Here is a 21,700-nt window from a genome sequence, read left to right as displayed (position 1 = left end):
TATTCTAAACTAATCTGTTACCGTTGGGTAGTCCTCGACCTCTCGAGAAACTTTGTTGAAAACACATCTCTTCTAAACTGCCTTAATATTAAGATGCAGAAATTTAAAGGAAAAATTCGTGCTCACTAGCGTCACCTAGTGGGTAAAATCGAAATTTTCCTATACATTGTCAAACTGCACTTGTCTCCCTGGAAAACTTTACCAAAAACAGCGTTTTCCAAAATTATCAGACTTTAGAAATATATCTATAATGATGAGAAAATTTCATTCTCTTTAGCGCCATCTAGTGGGCGAGTTCTGAACTAATTTGTTCGCCGTAGGACTAGAGATGGGCGAAACAGTTCATTTCGAAGAACCATTCCCGATTGAACAGTTCTGTAAAAAAAATAGTTCAGATGAACCGTTCTTCCGTTCAGCTGATATTTTATTTGTATCTACCGAAAGTCTCTCAAAAAACTCGATTATTGGAGAGGAATCAAACAGATGCTGCCCAAACTATTATTCCTCTGTATGCTTCACAAGTTTCTCAAGGGTGGCGATTTCTTCATGATGTATAACTAGAGAAATAGAGAATGAGATGAGTCGTTCGCTTGTGAGTCGTTCTTCGCCGGTTTCATTCTGGGAGAGCACAGAGAGCGGTTTGTGGGACGGCAAGTCAGTTCATTTTCATTCGTTCGCCTAAAAATCGGTCCGAGGAATTCACCGAAGGGCTTTGGATTATATTCAGTTCATTCTCTTTGAACAGAATTGAGAACTACCGTTCTTTTAAAAAGAACTTTCGTTCGCTCATTCTCTTCGAAGAATCAGTTGACTTGAACCGTTCGCGAACGAATGGCCCATCTCTACGTAGGACAGAGCTCGACCTGCTTATAAATATTGCCGAAGATACCACCCTTCCAAATGATCATGATCTCGAGATACATGCTTTGAAAGAAAATGCTCACTAGCGCCGCCTGGTGGGTCCATTCCAGTTTATTCTATCCATAATCCAGTAGCCTTTAACCTCCTCGAGAACTTCGCCGAAAACACCATTTTTCCAAGTTATTAGACTTTTGAGATGCAACATAATCTACCATATGTTGAAAGCTTCTACGCTCACTAGCGCCGCATAGTGAGAATATTCCAAACTAATCTGTCACCGTTTGGTAGTCCCCGACCTCTCGAGCAACTTTGCTGAAGGCAGTACTAGTCTATCTAATCACGTTATTGAGATATAGAATTATTTTAACATGTGTTGAATATTTGCATTAGCACTAGCGCCGCCTGGTGGGGTAATTGCGAGTTATACTTTCTACCATCCAGAAGCTCTTGACTTCTTTTATAAATTTCCTGAAGACACCACCTTTCAAAATAATCAGGGTCTTGATATATTTGACATTTAATCCATTTGATGATAGTCGAAATTACGATGAGAATTTCGATTTATTTACTCTTTCTTCATAGCACCCCTGGCGGCATAGTTCTCAACTAATTGGATACCCAATACACTAAGTTGTAGGCCCAAGTGAGTACAACAACTTTGTCAAAGAAAGTATGGCGCTACATGTTGACACGGACGAAATAATCGGCCACAGCCCCAATTAGTCGAAATCCCATAAGCGCGGGTACCGCGCAGTAGGAATCCGCGCAGTAGGAAGCCGCGTTGTAGGAATCCGCGTAGTAGGAAACCCGACTGTATGTAGAAATTCGAACTGAAATGTTGTCGAGTTGGAATGTTCAGATGAATTATTTCAAAACAATTACACAATGTCCTACGCATAATAGTAACGATGAAATAAAACATACTGTATCCCTTTGCCTTGACTCTATCAATAAAAGTTACGTTACAGACTGAATCAATTGATGTCAAATGATTCTAACACCATACATCCTTCGGCAAAGTTGTGCAGCATATCCTGGACTACACTTCTATCTATTTGTTTACATACTAAAGGAAGAATTGTAGTCTGTAGAATTAAAAATGCAAAAATGTAGGTTTTCCCATACTAATCTCCATACAAAATTCAAACGCGATGCGCTACGCCGCATCAACACCAATCGACCCCAAATTTTGCACAGTTGTTTGGGACCCCAAAAGGAACCAAAAAAGAGCTGTGCTGAGAAAAAGATCATTTTGCCCCACCCTAATATATACGTGAATTAATCTATATGAAATGGAAAAACGGCGTTATATTTTACGAATACAGTAGGATTTCGTTTTTGGCAACAATTTTATTTTTTTCAGTTGCCAAAACCGGAACCGTGTCAAAAATGGAACCTTATTTTGAAAGTTTGGATTTTCAATTTTCGACTTCAAAGATGTTTCAAGGATTTTTAACCATGTGTGAAATGGAATGAGATGAAAGAACAAAAATAAGAAAATTCAATTTTATTCATGTTTTTGTCAAATTCAGTCGTCGCACAATGATCACCTTCCATACAAAGGTCGGACAAAACCTCAAAAGGGGTCCGAATTTGATGAAAATTCACATTGGGGTAATTTTACGTCGCTGAATTCATATTTGGAGCTAATTTTTTCGCCTCAAAATTTTGACACCTAGGGTGGTTTGAAAATTCAACATTTACGAATATAAAGTATAATCTGAAAATTCATTTAACAAAATTGGTTTGGTGAATTTTTAGCAAAATACACATTTTTTCTGTGAATGTTTACGGCTTTCTCAATCAATGTAGCTTGAGCAAACGAAGTTTTTTTAAAACTGCCCGACGTTTCGACCGTGTTTGGCGGCCTTTTTCAAGGGAAACTAAAGTAATGGTTTATTTTAAGTGAACAGAACAAGCAAAGTAAAAATATATATAAAAAATTACGAAACAAAAATGCAGTGCTGTGTGACTCACTTTAATCGTGTCGTTTTTGTCGTAGTCGCTGATTGCCAACGGTGGGAGGTTGAGTGTTTTTGCACTGGTCGAATGTTTGTGGAGATGACGATTTTGTGCTGAAAAAGTCAATCTTTGGTACGGAGCTCTATGTGTGCACCAAGTGGTTCAACGTCTGGTTTGAAAATGGTGACCCACTGATTGCGTATGGTGGGATTGATAGCAATTGTGAGCCAAAACAACTGTCATCACTGGTTTTTGTGTTTCTATTCCGTCGAGTGCTGGTCGTTTTCAGTGTGTGTAGGATGCCTGCGTAGGTAATGTTGAGGTCATCACTTTACGTCATCACGGCGAAACACTTTACGCCCGAGTGGGTAGAAAGCATAGGGGTAGGGGTCGATTAGTAAGGATTTTTTTCCCTTTTCGCAATGCACACGCTTACATTACATTCACATTAAATCACGTTCGTTTATGCAAATGGAATTGTGCTACGTCGATGTTTTCAAACGTGTGTAGTGCGAGATACATGTGTTGCACATCTAAATTTTTTGAAATGGTTCAATATTTCGAGTGGGTAATTACCCACTCGGTTATTTTCGAGTGGGTAGTACTACCCATACTACCCACGCTTTCCGTCGGCCCTGACGGTGTTGGTGGTGTTTGCGATATGGTACATTTCGAGTATTGGTAGGGCCGTCATTCGTTAGGTTTTATCAATGATCTTAGCTTTGGTGAGATCAAAATTGTGGTCGTTTTTGATCATGTGTTCGATGAGAGCGGTTATGTCACCGAGACTGATCAGCTGTTCGTCGGTGGTGATTGCGCCGTCGGTTTTTAATCGTACATACTGGTTTATGTTGGTTTTGTCTTGAGCTGGTTCCGTGTCATTCCAATGTAGTACATTGAGCAATTCCCACATGGCAGACTGTAGATGACATTAGATTGCAACAGAGGATCGACGGGGTCCTTGACGTTCAGCACTAGTTTGGATGTGGTGTTGATTGGTTTTGATGCTATTTTCACATTTGGGTAATCGGGATTTAGAATGCTTGCTATAGATGTACTGAGTGATGGTACGTATGGCAGTGGTCTGTAAACCAGTCGGTGGGTGGACTGCTATCGTTGGGTGGTTCTCTTGTGTTAGATGCATTTTTATTTTTATCCGCTTGCTGAGAGTTATTGGAGGGGCAGAGAGTCGAAACGTTGGGCAGTTTTAAAAACACTTCGTTTGCTCAAGCTACATTGACTGCGAAAGCCGCAAACATTCACAAAAACTCCAGTTCCAGTCGATATAATACTCAAATGTACACATTTTTTCAATTGTTGATAATGCTAAGAGATATTTATAAATTATATTGCGAACCTTGGATAATCAAACATTACCATGCGTCTCCTTCAGACATATGAAAAGTCGCCTTTATTCATACCTAGGGGCAGAACAAGACATTTAGTTTCGAAAAGTACACAAATTTTCAAGAGTCATGAACTACAAGCGATCTTTCAGAACTGTTTCGAAAAATATACAGCAACTTCGAACAAATAATTTTAATTTAATGCACGATTTGTTATTTGTTCTTCAGAAAGAGTGCCTTAGAAGAAAGCCTTGTATCGACTAACTTCAACTGTTTGGATTGACTTACAACGTGTTTCGCTGCGATCGTTGTCGGCGCAATAGTGAAAAATCTCGATTTGGGGGTGTTTTGATAGCGGTAGCACAACAGTATGCCAGTAAGTTAATGAGAACGATGAATGGACAGAATTTAGAGCAAGTTTCTGTCTCTGCGCTGATAAAAGGGAAAAAATATTGATATGCGCTATTTATATTCCACCAGATCGTAGTCATGATCTAAATGTGATCAATGACCACATTGCCTCCGTAAATGAATTGTGTGATAAAAGTTCGCCAGGCGACGCAGTGCTCGTGTGTGGTGATTACAATCAGCCACGTATGCACTGGGCTCAGAGTGATTGTGGTATTGTATGCAATAGTTGGCATTTGCCACTTACTAGCCACACACTGCTAGATGCCACGGAGTTTCTGGGTCTTGCACACAAAAATCTTGTATGTAATTTGCTCGGACGTACACTCGATCTTGTTTTCTGCCCTTTCGATTGTGATACTAGAGTTGATAGTTGCGTTGCCCCGCTACTACCCGCAGATACCCATCATCCACCGCTGGTCATTTCAATCCATACAAATACTGAAAGCATTCAATCGTCGACAATTAACGACATTTGCAATAGGCGCCAATTGAATTATCGGTTGATAGATTTTGCTGTTCTTTCTGATTATTTAAGCAATATTGATTCGGATTCGATGTTTGCAAATGTTAATGATATGGCAGAAAGTTTTTGTGGTGAACTTAACCGGTGGCTTGATTTTAATGTTACTCGTGTCAAACCGCCCGCTTCCCCTGCTTGGAGCACGTTGCAGTTACGTCAGTTAAAGCGTGAGCGGAACGCTTATCAACGTAAACTTCGCCGCCAACGGACCCTTGCCAGTGCTTGCAACTTTCATCGATCTGTCAATGTCAATATCGTTCTCTAAATTCCAGTTTGTATAAATCCTATATGCTTCGCATGTAGACTAACCTACGACGAAATCCACGATGTTTTTGGCGATTTGTAAATTCCACAAGAAAAAACTAATCGATACCGTCAAATGTAGTGCGGTCGTAACTTCAGCTTCCGAATCATGCTGCTACCGATGTTCCCATCGGTGTAATTGATTTGGGCACTTTTGTTGTTACGCCTGAATTGGTTGAACATGCTGCAAAGAAACTAAAAAGCTCTTTTCATCCGGACCAGATGGGTTGCCCGCAGTTTTTTTTATAATAATTAAATTTATTTAGGCCCAAATGCGGTAGCTCGACGAGGCCGATTGTTCGTTAAATTAAAAAAACAACTAAGTTACATTTTTTGTCTCGTTCGGACGCAGCTTTCTGCTGCGTGTTGAGATCCTTTTTCTAGGGGGCGAAATATTGCCAATGTTGTCCACTGCAATTTGAGGTTCGATCCGTTTGTCTTCTTTCGCGTTGTCGTTCATGTCCATGTCCTCATCCGTACTACTTTCTTGCTGCTCGCGGTCAGATGTTCCAGTTTGTGTCTTACTCTTATCGGTCGTTATTGTATGTTCGTATTTTTCGGCATTCGTTTCGTTGTTGTTGTTGCTGGTTGTTGGTGCTTGATCCGAAGATGTTGGTTTTGCAGCTGTTAGTGGTTCAGCGTAAGATGGTTCTGGGCTGATTTCAGTTGGATTGGTTAAGTTTCCCTTAACAGTTTCTACGCAAGGTTTTCCGAGGTGCAGCTTCTTCGTGCATAACTGGCACGTCGGAATTTGCCCTGGGTACGTGACTAGTGATGTCTGTTGAATCGTCCCTTCCTAACACTGTGAAGCTTATGTATGAGGGAATTGGCTTGGTCACACGCATTCTCACCACACGAGCACCGTTAGGGATGCCCGGGAAAAAATTCCTCCATGTATCATGTGTAACGGAGTCTACTTCTCCGTATTTTTGCAAGGATTTTTTAATCACGCTGTCAGGGGTACGCGTAGCCAAATCATGGACACGAACTTCTACTGCGCCGTTCTCGATGTATACGGGAATGCTATATTTAACATTGCCGCATTCGGCGGTGTGCTGCATATTGTTTCGCGAGGCGAATGACTCAGCTTGGTTAATGTTCTTGAACGAAATCAGCACGCAATGTTTGATATGATGCATTTGTAGGTTTTTCACATTATCCAGATTGAGTTCCATCTGCACTTTTAATAACTGTTCCACTTCCCGAATTGCTGGTCTTACGGGGCATTTCGAAAAATCAACAGCAACACAGTTCGGCCGCATCTGGGTTGCTTTTTGCTGGGCACCGACACTCATCACTAAATCGTACAGTAGGTATAGGCTATTGTTATATGGACTGCTTGTGCGATAGGCACCGATTGATTTTTAGGTAGAATTGACTGTTTCACTTGCGCGGGACGATTTTTGCTTCTGCTCAGGGCGAGATGTGAAGACAAACTGATTGCCCGCAGTTGTTCTACGCCGCTGTATAACTGCTTTGGCAGCTCCATTGAGTAGGATTTTCAATCGATCATTTGAGCAAGCTGAATTCCCTCGCATATGGAAGCAGTCATACATGTGTCTTAGTTTTAAGGATGGCAATCGGCGGAACGCTGCAAATTATCGTGGAATAACCACACACCAAAAAATTCTGAATTTTATCGTTGACGTAATTGCAAACATGACACAATTTAACAAGCCGTAATTCACTAATTGACGAAAAATAACCGTGTTCCGTTTAATTTTACATGAAACATATATTTTACATGCTCAATGACATAAAATTACACTTACTACCATTCAGAACAACGCCATATGTAAAGTAAAATTACGTGCTTTACGAAATTCAATGTCATGTAAAATTGGAATCAAACGTAAAACTAAGTCATTTTTGATGCTCGTATATGTCAGGGTCAGGAGACGTAAATTTACACGATATTTTCTAGGTGTGCAGTCTTTCTGCATCCTCGAAACTTTTTGAGATAATTGTGAGTGCTGTCATGTTTGTATTTGTATTTGTATTTAAAATTTGTGTTCATCTGGCACTAAGTCTTAATGAACTAAACTAAAAATAATTAACCCAATGTAACAGCAAACGGTGACGAAATTGTGATGAATTATAATTGAGGTCAAAGTGCTCGGCAAGCTCGTTGAAGCGACGAACCATCGCTAAAATCGGACTAGTAGCAGCGTAGTTGGTGTTTCGCATTTGGATTGTGTAGTAATGTCCGAGGGCGAAGAACACGGGTTGGGGCGTAGAGGTTGGTTTGTCCAAGGAGATCGGGAACATCATACTCAGCCAACAGAAGCTTTGATATGAAAATGGCCTGCGAAGTATGTCTACGTTCTTGCAAAGTATGAAGTCCTAATAGTCTGCAACGGTTCTCATATAGTGGCAGGTTCAACGGATCATTGCAAGGCAATTGACGTAAAGCATATCGTATAAATTTGCGCTGGACAGCTTCAATCCTTTCACTCCACGTTGCATGATAAGGGCACCAGACGATGTTTGCAAATTCCAACTGCGAGCGCACCAGTGAGCAATATAAAGCCTTGAAACACAGAGAATCCCGGAATTCGCTAGAAATTTTGAACATAAAACCTAGAAGTCGATTTGCTTTGTCGATGGTCGCTGATAGGTGATTGGTATAAGTTAGCCTTTCATCGAGAATAACACCTAGATCTTTTACATGGTCAACGCGTTGCACCTGATTTCCGGCAATGTTGTAGTTAAAATTGAGCATGTCTCTTGTACGATGAAAACTGATGACTAAAACATTTCGTAACACAAAGGATCAACATGTTTCTTTGACACCAATTGTAAAATGTATCAATGAGACACTGTAACTCACGGCAATCGGCTTCATTCCTTATCACAAGAAATATCTTCAAGTCATCGGCGAAAAACAGTTTCCCTCCACACATTAGAACAAAGACCGCATCATTCACGAATAATGAAAATAGTAATGGACCTAGTGTACTACCTTGGGGGACTCCGGAATTTTTAAAAAAGAATTCAGACACGTTGTCACCAATTTGTACGACGCACTCGCGGTGAACAAGGTAGGATCGAAGCCAATGGCAGAATATCGAGGTACATCCTAGTTTATCAAGCTTTGCAAGCAGTATCAATGGTTAACTATGTTTTCAATGCGAAACGATGTGAAGCTAACTAAATTCGTGTCTACCGATCGACCAGGGAAGAATCCGTGCTGACAAGGGCTTATGTAATGTTTACTAGCAAAAAACAGCACCTCGTTGATAAGTGCTTCGAAGATTTTTGACTCAACTCTCAGCGAAGTGATTCCCCGGTAGTTCACGATGTTACTTTTATCATTTTTCTTGTGTACCGGAAACATAACTGAAAACTTCCAATCATCGGGAAATTTTTGCTGCTGAAGCGACACATTGAAAAGGTGCGTCAGTGGGATCGCTAAGATATCGGAACATTTCTTCAGAACAGCAGACGGCATAGCACTTTGTCCTGGAGCATAAGACGATTTTGTTTTCCGTATTGCAGAGAGAACCAATTGTACTGAAATAATGAATACATCCATATCCACTGCACCAATGGGAACATCACGGGTGGCGTTTTAGAGCTCGATGACAAATGGCACATCAGTAGTAAAGACACTTGAGAAGTAGCTGGCAAATAGGGAGCATTTTTCCGGCGTTGTAGTCGCTACTTCGCCATTGTAGACCATCCTAGATGGAAGACCCGTTTCCTTTCTCTTCGTTTTAACAAAAGCCCAGAATCCCTTCGGATTTCGTCGTAAGTTTTGTTGGATGCGGTTCACATATCCTTTATACAGCAATTTATTGTAACAGCGGTACTCATTACTGGCGAGTGCGAAAAAAGCGCTTGAGAATAGGGCATCGACGATTTGTGTACGCACGTAGGACTTTGGCACGGATGCGTTTCAGATTCCGAAGCATTGCGTTAGACCATGGAGGCTTCTTGGGAGGTTGATATTCTGGCACGGATTTTTCAACAGTCAATGAGTAATCGGTTATAAAGATCGACTGCAGCATTTACATCAACTTGATCAAGTAGTACACTCCAGTCAATCAGCGATAGGAACATCTCGAAATTATCACAGTAATGTTTTGAATCTGTGAGACATCTTAAACAAAATTTGAAAAAAATGATTTGCGCCTTTTAGGGTTAATATGATTCCCATGTTTGGAAATTAAGTCAAATGTGATGTCAATTGATACGAAAAAAATATCTACTGAAATTTTTTTAAGACTTATTATGTACAACAAGAATGTTGTTAAAAACGGAAACCATTTGTTCTATGCTATATTTGTATATAGTGCTATATAGTGCTTTCGCATAGGCCTGCTAAGCCAAGACTAGTTTCGGTTTCACTGTGTCTCATCGGCATAAACAGAACTTCTGCTCGAGCGGGACATCACGTTTGATCAGTCGTTCGATTGAAACACAAAGTGTGTTTTAGTTTTAAGGGATTTGCGTCAAGCCGGCGCTAATCTATTCCGACAATAAGTTAGTGTTGGATTCTGATGAGGCGAAGCCGAAACGCAACACAGTAGGAACCTTTTGTTGCCAAAATCGGAGTGTGCCAATATGGGAGCATGCCAAAAACGGAACGTGCCAAAAACGGTATCTTACTGTATTATAAATAATTTAAAATATTTGTTGCAATCAAACGTTCACTAAAAACTTGCCACCTTACAGCGGCATAGATAATTATAAAATGAGCAGTTGTTCCGAATGATGATATCTTAAAAATAATTATACTGCGAAACAGGGCTGTAAATGTTAAAATCGGAAGACACATATACATATACATACATTCACAATAATATAGAAAACCTGATAATAAATGGATCACTAAATTTGTCTATCTTTTCATGAATCATTGCATAATAATAGGCGTGGTGAATCGGGGAGACTCGTTTCGAAGGCGGAGATCGAGAAGCAATAGTTTAGCGCCTACGAGTCCCATGCACGCTCCGGAGGAAATTTTACCACCCAACAGTGGACCAATCGATTCGTTCCAAGTGGCAATGATTGGAGCTGCCGGCGTCGGCAAAGGAGCGCTTTTGTCGCAGTTTCGTTCATCGGAATGTATCAACGCCTATGACACGCGAGGTGGGCACTACCGTATATAATTATTCTGGTTATAGTTGAAAATCGAAATAGTGAACTTGCGCCATTCGATTTTTCTCTTATTTGCAGCGTTACGGAACTAAAGCGCAACTGGCGTAGATGATGCGCAAGTTGTTTCTCTAACATGTACACAAGATGCGCATTAGTTGCCCACTCTGCAAATAGGGAAAATAACGAAAGGCGCAAGTTCAGTTTTTCGATTTTCAATTGCAACCAGAATATTTCTACCGGCCATCTTTACCTGTGAATGTTTTATTTCCAGAGTCTCCTGGGCAGGCAAACATCTCTATCATTTTAAATGGCGAAGAATCCGAACTAAGATTCGTTACAGATAATGCAGACAATAAGGTAAGATTATTAAAAAATCATTATTTTTGATTTTCCTTTGTTTAGAGTTTAAATATATTATAATGTTGCTATGCCTTGTAAACATGAAGAGAATAAGTAGAAATAACTCAGCCCGATACAAAATAACATTAGATTTGTACAGTATTAAAAATGATACATTGTATTGCAAGTACCCAATTGATACGCTGATGTATTTATGCCAAGTTACTTGTATATGAATTTCATGGCATTCGAAGCATTAAGTCGATAGATTCTTAATGTTTAAATTTCGTATCTATCAGCCTTACAAAACTAAAGAAAAAATACTTGCCAGTCGATGAAAAGATTTGTTACGTTTATTCTGTTTAAAATTAGTATGTTTTACCAATATTTCATTTGCATCAGAAATGTTACGTATAAGGTTTGGAAAACCGTGGCATTTAAAAAAAACCGGTATTTCCGGTATTGGAAATGAAAAAACCTTCTTCTGAACACTTTTTTTACCAAAAACCAGTAATTAGAAAATAAATAAGAATAACAAGTGGTACTTACAAACCAGTCATATTAAACTTGTTTTGGTGAAAATTCATACTTTACTATCAAAATAATCGTTCCATATAGGGGTACCTGGGGTTATACGGACCTACTTAAGCAAATCGCCCGTTTAGGTGGATAGATGTGAAAAAATTTACCGGTCAAATGTCCTAATTGTTAGTTTGAAACCTCAGCTACATTTTGGTACCATAAAAGGTTCATTTGCACTACTCAATGGCAGCGCTAGGCGGCCATTTGCTAACCTCTACGTTTTTCTATCCATTTACATTGTAGGGGTAATTCGGACCTCCCTACGGGGCAATTAAGACCGTCATTTTCCTTTATTTTTTTACAATGGAATTATGTTTACCTACTAATTATTTACAAGAGACACTCTTTAAGAACAAAACAAATAAATTGCTTTACAAAAGCTTAATCTGGTATGTCACAGCTGTCGATAGGCGGCCCATGTATTTTCTTTGCTGTGGCGTGTGCAATGGTGTGCGCAGCCGCAAGCCGCTGAGCGGTGGTTGACGGAATAGGGGGTCCGAATAGCCCCGTACGCTCATATCGCACAAAAGTGGTGAGCGTCTCGAAAATATCTCTGTTTTCACCCAAACAAAATTCATTCCATAAAATAGGAGCCTCAAGCTTTTGAAAACACTTACCTTTTATTTTTTCACTTTTATTTGTTGATTTAATCACGGGTTTGTTTTGAGAATGACAAAAAAACGAAACACGTTGTATGTTCTTTCTACATGCCCATGATTGACTAGCAATCTTCGACAAAGTTGTAGAGAATCAAATTATCCATCTTATTTTCACTTACAGTGATAATACGATGCATACAGTGCCACATAGCGGCAAAAATGCGAGCTGGAGGGTTTTCTCCATATATATTGTCGAAAAATCCCATACAAATATCAGGCACGTTGGTCCGGTAGCTAGACTTGTTCGATTTGCTTGAATTTTACTACAAGTACTCCTGGTGAAACTAGGAATCGACTAAGGGGTGGGCCGATCGAGTTTTCAAAGATTCATTATTTTTTCTGGGCAGTCTAATGACTACATTTGTAAGTGTGAAAGTGATATCTATTAATTTAACACAATTTTTTCAATTAGCGTTTGCAAATAAAGAATATTTGCTTTCGCATAAATCACGTCAGCACATAGGGTTAAGTGGCTATTTTCATCATACTAAGCATGGTGCCTAACTAATTCATTAATTACTCGGCCTACAATGGAATGGGTAAAAATTGACATCAGCTTTGCTTCGTTGTTAGGAAACAATATAATAACACAAATGCACTGAAAACAGTGTGACTATCGTGTTTGAGCGCAACGAAAACTCGAATCGAGTGCCCCTATTGTTGCGCTACCATGTGACTCAATGCGTTGAACAAAGATGGCAGACACTGCTCTAACCAACGGCTTCAAATGGGTAGGGTGATAATAGTAACATAGCGAAAATGGGCTCATCACCCTATGTTGATAAATGGATTACCTCCGCACCTAAACTTAAACACTTTCCTAACCTGAACCAAGGTGCTTAGAGTTCTAAGGTGATTCGTCTTCGGCAGTAACTTTGTGAGGAGTGAGGTAAGCATGCAGCAGACTGCGAAGAAGAAAAATGACAGCGAACAACTTTGTTTACCCACTGTAATAAAAGCAAACATATGGAGAGAACTAGTAAACAATGTTGTTAGCTATCGTTTCTAAAACCAACATGGCTTATCGGCGTTTATGAGGATCGTATCACCTGAGAATAAATACTCCTTGACCTGAACAAAAAGGCCTCTATAATCGAAAACGCATATACTCGATTCTATAGTACACGCAGAAAAAAATTAGTAAAAATAAACAAATTTTGGTTTTAACCCTTTCATGCCCAACTTTTTTGTAGTACATGTAGGGTTTCAAAACTATTTTTCCTTGAAAACGGTGAGATCAAGAAACACGAAAAGTCTTTTTTCATAAAGATAGGTGCTTCCCTTGCAGTAATAGAAGCTGCTCCATTTTTACCTTCCCATGCTCAATACAATTCTCCTAGAATATTTACAATAGTCGAATTGCATGGAAAACGTAGCCAAAGACAGACTAAATTGATAAGTTTTATCAGTTTTGAAAAATATTGCACCATTACGAAGATATATGAAAAATTCATTTTCCGTCGTCATCGTAAACTGTCCCTGGCAGCACTGCTCCAGCGTAATTCAATCAGACTAATTGCAATAACTTTAGTTCTAGAGCTGATCCTTGTAACTGTAAATGCTCAAATGAAAGGCAATTGTCACATTTATTAGACTTACTTGTTTTTGCGAGCAAATCTTGCCTCAATCAAAAATTATAGCTGTTTAAAACGTTGTTGTCCACAAACAACATGGGCATGAATGGGTTAAATAACAATTTTCCCGTTTGATATAGTGACAAACAAGATTTAGGTTTGATTCAATCAATACTGTTGGTTGAAATTACCACCTAATTCATTTGTTGGCTTTTCAGTAGTTTCAACAAATATTTCGTTTGAAACAACAAAATCATGTTAAGTTTAACCGAACAAACAAGTTTGAAGGAACAAAAACAAATCTTTTGTATCAACCGAAGGAGAGAACAACTCAAATTTAATTGAAATTAAACAAAGATTCTGTTGGTTTTTAACAAAGGGATCAGTTAGATCTAACAAATTTTATTTTGATTCAACAATGTTTCTATTTAAAATGTAAACAGAAGTACTTGTTGAACTAAACCAAATACATGCTTTTGAAAAACGCCCATTTCAGTTTGAAACAGTCATTCGCCACGTTTTAGATTCAACAAAACGTTTTGTTGATTCAAAAAGGCCTGATTCTTCTGCGTGTATAATGCACCGAAAACCTATGTGCACTCTTGATTGCAGATTACAAAATGCATATTTTTTTCCGCAAATAGGTACATTTTCAGTGAGTGAAGTAAATAGAACTTACAGTCGCATACAGTTTTGCTTTTCATATGTAAACATATTTCCCATTCGTACCGTAACTCTTAGACAGTTCGAATGTGTTTTAATCTCCGTGCGGTGTGTGATTAGACGATTATACCGTGCAGAGCCCATCCACCGTTAGGCCTTCTTTTACCGATCAATTTGATGGCGAAATTGTTTTGACTCGAATATTCCACGGAATTTAGAAATTATAAATAAAGTGAAATATGGAAATAGTACGTAGAACATCAATATAATATACACTTTCATTATTCGTCTTTTCATATTTTTCCAAATAATTATATTTGAATGCTGTATTAAATCCGTTGCCATTTTACCGCTTTTTTCTCTTAACTCAAAGCCAACTGTTAATAAAACTGTGTAAGGACAATATTCCTAAGTGAATTATACACAAACCGAATGAACAAAGTCTGCAATGTTTGGACCTAATTTGTCGGTAATAAAAAAATATAAACCTAGAATTTCCGGCAAATGGATATCTATTACTTGTAGTGATCGGTAAATGGTACTCTAGAATTGTTGGGCTTTTCGGCTATTTTGCACTGTCTGCCAATTCATTTCCAAACTTGCGTATTTTTTCTTGATAGTTGATTAAATATTCTAGTTGAAAACGAAGATCGAATTGAAATGCCTTTTAACATTGTTTTTTAAAGAGCGTTGGAAGTAGAAATCGCTGTTAATTGATCGGTAGATGGGTCTTGCACGGTACACTTTGTCTCGGTTCGCTTTCTGCACATCTGTTCTGTGCGAATCGCACAGTGGCCCCAAAGAACAAAAAAGCGGGTTTTTGATTGCATTAAAACTGTTGACTTGAGCAATGCGGTGTCTTTGAGAAAGCTCTCCTTCTTTCTATTTCATCGGGTTGATGATTAATCACATAATAGTGAATTACGAAAATGTATTTTCTTCGATAATCTAGATAGAAAAATACTTACTTCAGCAAAGAAGTAGAGTACTTTATCTGAAGACTTAAACTCTCTAGCTTTTATGCTTCTTGAGACAAAGGGCATTATTTGTGAAAGGCCCCTTAAAAGCAGTTTTTTATCATAAGTTTTATTCTAGATTTTTCCATTATATAAATGTTCGAGAACATTATTTGAACTGTTAAGCGGACCCTACACGTGCAGAAATATTGTCAATAAATCGATTATTATCAATATATTGATCGTGTAAGGCTATCTTGAAAATATTGATCATGAAGAAATCAAGTGGGATTGAGGGATTGAAGCAGTCTTGTCAATATTTTTATTGACAATGTTCTTGTCTCGTGTAGGGTCCGCTTTATACTGCATCTCTTTGCTTGGCCTTCCGGGATGACGGGTTACCCGCTAGCTATCGATAGTTAGAAGCGGTGTAGGGACAAAATGTAGAAAGAAAAAAGGTCGAATTGACAAAAAGTCGAAAGCCAAATGGGCGAAAAACAAAAGGTCGAAAAGGACAATAGGTCGTAAGGACGAAAGGTCGAAAGAGACAAAAGATCGAAAGGACAAAAAGACGAAATGAACAAAAGGTCGAAAGGGACAACACCTTGAAAGGATACAATATTGAAAGGCATTAAACGTAAGGGACAATAAGATTTTTTCACGCGGTTTCTTATTCCGCAGTTTTTCTTAACATAGATTTTTTATTAGAAGCATTTAACTGAGGGCAAACAACCAAGACAATTAATCACTGTTTTCTACTGTCTGTTGATTTTCAATTGCAGTTAATTAATATCAATGTATTTTTATTTGCTTAGTTTGTTACTGTCTTGTGTCTTGTGACTATTACCTTTTATTTTTGCCTTCTCTGGCTGCTATTGATTGTTTTTATGGTAGTTTTGGGTCTTTGAATTAGATCGGAAATCTGTGATAACTGCTTTGTTGTCGTCAGTTATCTGTCTTTCATCATCCGTTCCATACGCAGCTTATTCGAATTATACTATCTTCAGGTAGTATTTCCCCAACTTTAAAACCTGCGCTGTTCTTGGCGTAGAATCAACTATGGGTATTGGCATTCAATTTTTAAATTAAAAATAATCTGAATACAGCTATGTTTTTGAAATTACTGTAAATCGCGTCAAAAAGAATACGAAACAAACCGAAAGATAGGAAACTGGTTCAAGCCACGAAAGCATTTGTAAACACTAGCCCCGAAGATTAGATCATATCAATTACTTTAATTCTTAAGCAATTTTAACTTATATGGCAATATTAAACAAATAATGAATTCTACTATGAATTTGAATTTTACTATAAAAAAATTATATTATAATACTAGCTGTAACCCGGTGCGCTTCGCTACACCCATCAGGACTAAACGAAATATTTTAAAAATACTAAAAATAACAAATATTTTTGCTCGTGGATAGACAATGTTCTTAGTTTGACCACCTGGAGCACAATTAAATTAATTGCTCTGTTTTTCTACACACAAATCCCTTGATATCATTCGAATTTGAGGTAGCACTACATCTGCTCCTTTATATTTTCTAGTTACAATAGTCGCTTAAATGAAATTTTTCAACCAAAGCACAGTTGTGGTGGATCGATGTTGCGCAATAACTAATATAATAGGCACACAAAGTTTCAATTGCAACACATGCGGTGCACAGTGTTGCAAAACGACGTTTTCATAATCAAAATTCAATAACTTCTGAACCATTGGTTTTGGAGAATGGATTTTTTCGAAGAAGTTTCTGGATATAGATGCATCTTTTGATATAATGAATTGAGTGATTAATCCCCAAAAAGTGGCATAGAAAATTTATTTCCCCAAACAATTTAGCTAGAAGCTCACTGTCTTCAGTAAAGCTCTAGAAAATATTATCGTGAAAATCTTTACTGAAGATACTTAAGCTCTACATAGTAACAGTAGCGAGATATGTAGGTTTGCTTGGGATAGACCCCTTCAAAACAGTTTTTCAAATATAACTTTTTACGATTACATTTTAATTTTTAAAAATGTCTTCTACAAAGTTGTTAAAAGCAATAAAATACACATTTTTTTATAACAACGATGAATCCGTAGCGCTCGAAACAACAAAGTTATTGTCAATTTTCGAATATTTTTTTATCAATTTACACCTTAAGCAACTTCCTTAATCGCAAAAATTCGTAGAAAGAACATTATTCTTTCGATTAAATATAAAAACCTTCATCTGACGGAGACTGCTGGGTAGGTTACGTATAAAACCAATACTCCTGAAAGCATGGTGGATCGACTGAATTAAATAATTCAACACGATAATCCATAGATTTATATGTGTAGCAGAATTACCACCGATTTTATTTTGGATGGAGTAGTGTATGAAATTGAAGTCAATATACGCAATCGATTAATTCTTCAACAGATTGTATTATTTCACAAAATCATGTGGAAATGTGGTGCAAGTTATTGTTGCATCGATTAACATTGTCCCAACCCATATATCTAACTTTTTTGGCGAATTACCCTGCGAAGATGACTATAAGAATCATTCAATAAAAGTATGCACATATAGTGAAAAGTTCTGTTTTCGAAACATATTTCCAATGATACGAAGACATAACGGAGTGTTGGTGGAAGTGGGTAAAGTTAATTCATAAAAAATGGCACATTTAAAAAAATATTTTGGCGATACAGAGAGTGTTAGTATATTCATTCACTTTCCACATAATAACTGCACAATTGAACAATATTTCTTCAAATATCATACCAGAATACTGAAAGTTGAGCCAGTGACAGAGAATCTCTAGAGGTATCTCGTTAAAAACTTGCTTTGTGGTGTACATCATAAATCAAAATATATTGGACCAATCGTTTTCAAGGTTTGCACAGTTCTTCTACATATCCCCAGGTATTGATCGAAGCTTTTATTTTTTTCTTGATATTTGAATTTTTCATAGCATTCTGCAGCTAAAAATGCAATTTTCGCTAAAAAAAATCATGAAACTTATTTTTGTGAACAAATTTATGATGACAATTTGGTTCAGTAGATTTAGAGTTATGCTGTACATCGTATTTATTCGAAGTGTCTCCTGAAGATTTTCAATATTTTGCGGTGAACATTAAGGAAAATATTGGTTAAATGTTGCATTATTGTCTGAATAGACTAACACTCTCGGTATCGCCAATTTTTTTTAAGCGCGATATTTTTTTCAACAATAATTGTACCCCCTTAGGAATCAGGAATCAGAATATATTGGCTCAAATAGCACGTTCCCCGGACATAGTCGGGGATTTGTGCCTTGCCGTGTGTTTTCATCATTTCCTGAGCGGAAGGAAAGGACAAGGAGGTGTGGGGAAGTAGAATTGGAAGGGTGGGAAAAATAACAACACAAAACAAAAATAAACAACAGGTAAGTTAAACTCACAAGTAGTTCAACTTGCCTGCGAATAAGCCTAAAGCTCTTTACCACATTGGATAAGAAACTTTAGTATGTCTCTGAGTTTCAGTCGACCAAACATGGTTTCGTCTATATAAGGACGGCTGAAGACTCGAAATCGCAATTGCGCTGGCTATTTTAGGGCAAAGCTGTTCGTCCATAATCCAGCAATGTTGATTTAACTTCAGATGAAGCGATCGCAAGTGCAATTTTCAATTTAATTTTCGACAAATTCATGCAATTCATCAGTATTACATTGTCATTCGCGTAATAGATCTCTATCAAATAAATTCTTGCCATTTCATATATGTGCTGGTAAACATACATGCAACAAAATTTTAGATTTTTGAAGTAATTGATAGATATTGCATCAGAAACCCTCCCTCTTCTTCAGATTCCGAGATTCCGAAACCAACAATCATGTCCACCGTCCTGGTGGAAGAAATACTTATGCGAAATCATATATAATATATATATATATATATATATATATATATATATATATATATATATATATATATATATATATATATATATATATATATATATATATATATATATATATATATATATATATATATATATATATATATATATATATATATATATATATATATATATATATATATATATATATATAGCTAAAAAAATTCTTCAGTACTCCCCCCCCCCCACTCTCTCCCTTTCCTCAGGTACTTCTCCCCATCGTGCACAAAAACCACCCCATGACCATCTTCTTAGTGGAAGGAATACTTATGTCAAAATTGAACTCATCGGTAATAATCACATTGAATGAATAGATAAGGATTACTTCAGAACCCACTTCCCCTCCTCCCCCTCTCTTGGTTCAATCCCATCATCCATTGGCTCAGTAGGAGAAATACATATGTCAAATACTAATAAATATGGAGATATAAATAATTCTTTGCCTAAAAAACAACCCCCCCCTCCTTAAGCGCAGTAACCCCCCCCCCCCAAACTGTACCATGAACATCTTCTTGGGGGAAAGAATACGTATGGCAAATTTCATCAAGATCGGACTTGTAGTTTAGAAGTAGTTAGCGTACATACATACAAACATACATTGATTTTTATATATATATATATATAGATATAGATATATAGATATAGATATAACGATGAGCTGTTCTTTATATGATGATTGATCTACTAATTATGATGGCCTGTCGCAAACAATTATACAGATTATTATTATTATTATTTATTTATTGGGCTTTAACCGCACATGGTCATTCGCCATAAGAAGGGAGATAGTTACAATACATTTCACAGAATTAAGTTAATCTTCTTTGAGTACAATTGGCTATTGGGTCGATGAGGTGTTGAGCTCCGGAATAAAGGCAGCTTGCCAGGGCCGCGGGAGAGCCTCCCCAGCGCCCGGTTTTCGGTTAGTGGAGGGACCTCCCCTGCAGCCGGTCCGGGTGTGGCGAAGGGCCCAACTGGGCGTTGGTAGCAGTTTGGCTGAAGAATTGCGGTTGTAGAAGGGCCGCGGGAGAGCCTCCCCAGCACCCGGTCCGAGTGTGGTGGAGGGCCCACTGGGCGGTGGTAGTAGTTGGGCTGACGGATTGCAGTTGTAGAAGGGCCGCGGAAGAACCTCCCCAGCACCCGGTCCGGGTGTGGCGAAGGGCCCCGCTGGGCGTTGGTAGCAGTTTGGCTGACGAATTGCGGTAGAAGGCCCGCGGGAGAGCCTCCCCAGCACCCGGTCCGAGTGTGGCGGAGGGCCCACTGGGCGGTGGTAGTAGTTAGGCTGACGGATTGCGGTTGTAGAAGGGCCGCGGGAGAACCTCCCCCGCACTCGGTCCGGGCGTGGCGGAGGGCCCGCTGGGCGATGGTAGTAGATGGGCTGACGGATTTCGGTTGTAGAAGGGCCGCGGGAGAACCTCCCCCGCACTCGGTCCGGGCGTGGCGGAGGGCCCGCTGGGCGATGGTAGTAGATGGGCTGACGGATTTCGGTTGTAGAAGGGCCGCGGGAGAACCTCCCCAGCACCCGGTCCGGGTGTGGCGGAGGGCCCACTGGGCGGTGGTAGTAGTTGGGCTGACGGATTGCAGTTGTAGAAGGGCCGCGGAAGAACATCCCCCGCACTCGGTCCGGGCGTGGCGGAGGTCCTGCTGGGCGGTGGTAGTAGATGGGCTGACGGATTTCGGTTGTGGAAGGTTCGCGGGAGAACCTCCCCAGTACCCGGTCCGGGTGTGGCGGAGGGTCCGCTGGGCGGTGGTAGTAATTTGGCTGACGGATTGCGGTTGTAGAAGGGCCGCGTATGGCGGAGGGCCCGCTGGGCGGTGGTAGTGGATGGGCTGACGCATTGCGGTTGTAGAAGGGCCGCGGGAGAACCTCCCCAGCACCCGGTACGAGTGTGGCGGAGGGCCCGCTGAGCAGTAGTGGTAGTGGTTGCAGTAGAGGATGGTGTGAAGTTAGCCTGTTTGCGGTCTGCTTTAGATAGATTCGAGAAGATTGGCATCTTTCAGGAAGGCAAGTAATGCCTCTTCGTGCGCTGGGTCGTTTGCCAGTGTTTCTCGAATCGAGGAGGGCAAATTGTGATGCCGCCATAGGTTGTCGAACTCCCTGCAGTTTATTAGTAGGTGCTCCACCGTGAGTCTTTTTTTCTACAATGGAGAAGACCTTTACGTCCTAGCCCATTACACGTGCTATTGGTAGGGTCCAATCTACCGCACGGGGTGCACTGGGGGCGTGTCGGGCTCGAATGGTGACGCTGCCATTAATACCGACTAAACTCCATTGGGCTCCGCCATCGTTCCTCCCAGGAACTACCTCTCGGTATTACTTCTGGGGGGATGGCTGTACTTAAAGTACTCATTCACTCTCACTCACGCGTTCATACGTCCTGTATGAGGCTTACTTGGGTGCTCTCTCTATCGCACCTTGATTCACTCTCAAACACTCCCACATGAGGCTGACTTTTGTGCTCACCTTTTTCGTTCCTTGCGAGGCTGACTTGTGTGCTCACCTTACTCATTC

General features: G+C 39.3%; 1 protein-coding gene across 3 annotated transcripts in view; it reads left to right on the top strand.

Moving 5' to 3' along the window:
* The window catches only part of LOC131693950 (GTP-binding protein GEM), a 191,338-nt gene that overhangs the window by 119,183 nt on the left and 50,455 nt on the right, over positions 1 to 21,700 (top strand). For all 3 annotated transcript variants that reach the window (XM_058982246.1, XM_058982245.1, XM_058982243.1), the window contains 2 exons: positions 10,279 to 10,497; positions 10,778 to 10,863. In XM_058982246.1, coding sequence (XP_058838229.1) covers positions 10,279 to 10,497; positions 10,778 to 10,863 — 305 coding nt within the window. The remainder of the gene's footprint in view (positions 1 to 10,278; positions 10,498 to 10,777; positions 10,864 to 21,700) is intronic.

Source organism: Topomyia yanbarensis, chromosome 3, assembly GCF_030247195.1.
Source record: "Topomyia yanbarensis strain Yona2022 chromosome 3, ASM3024719v1, whole genome shotgun sequence".
NCBI classification, from domain to species: domain Eukaryota; kingdom Metazoa; phylum Arthropoda; class Insecta; order Diptera; family Culicidae; genus Topomyia; species Topomyia yanbarensis.
Note: the sequence above shows the minus strand (reverse complement) of the source record. Positions and strands in the feature narration are given on the sequence as shown.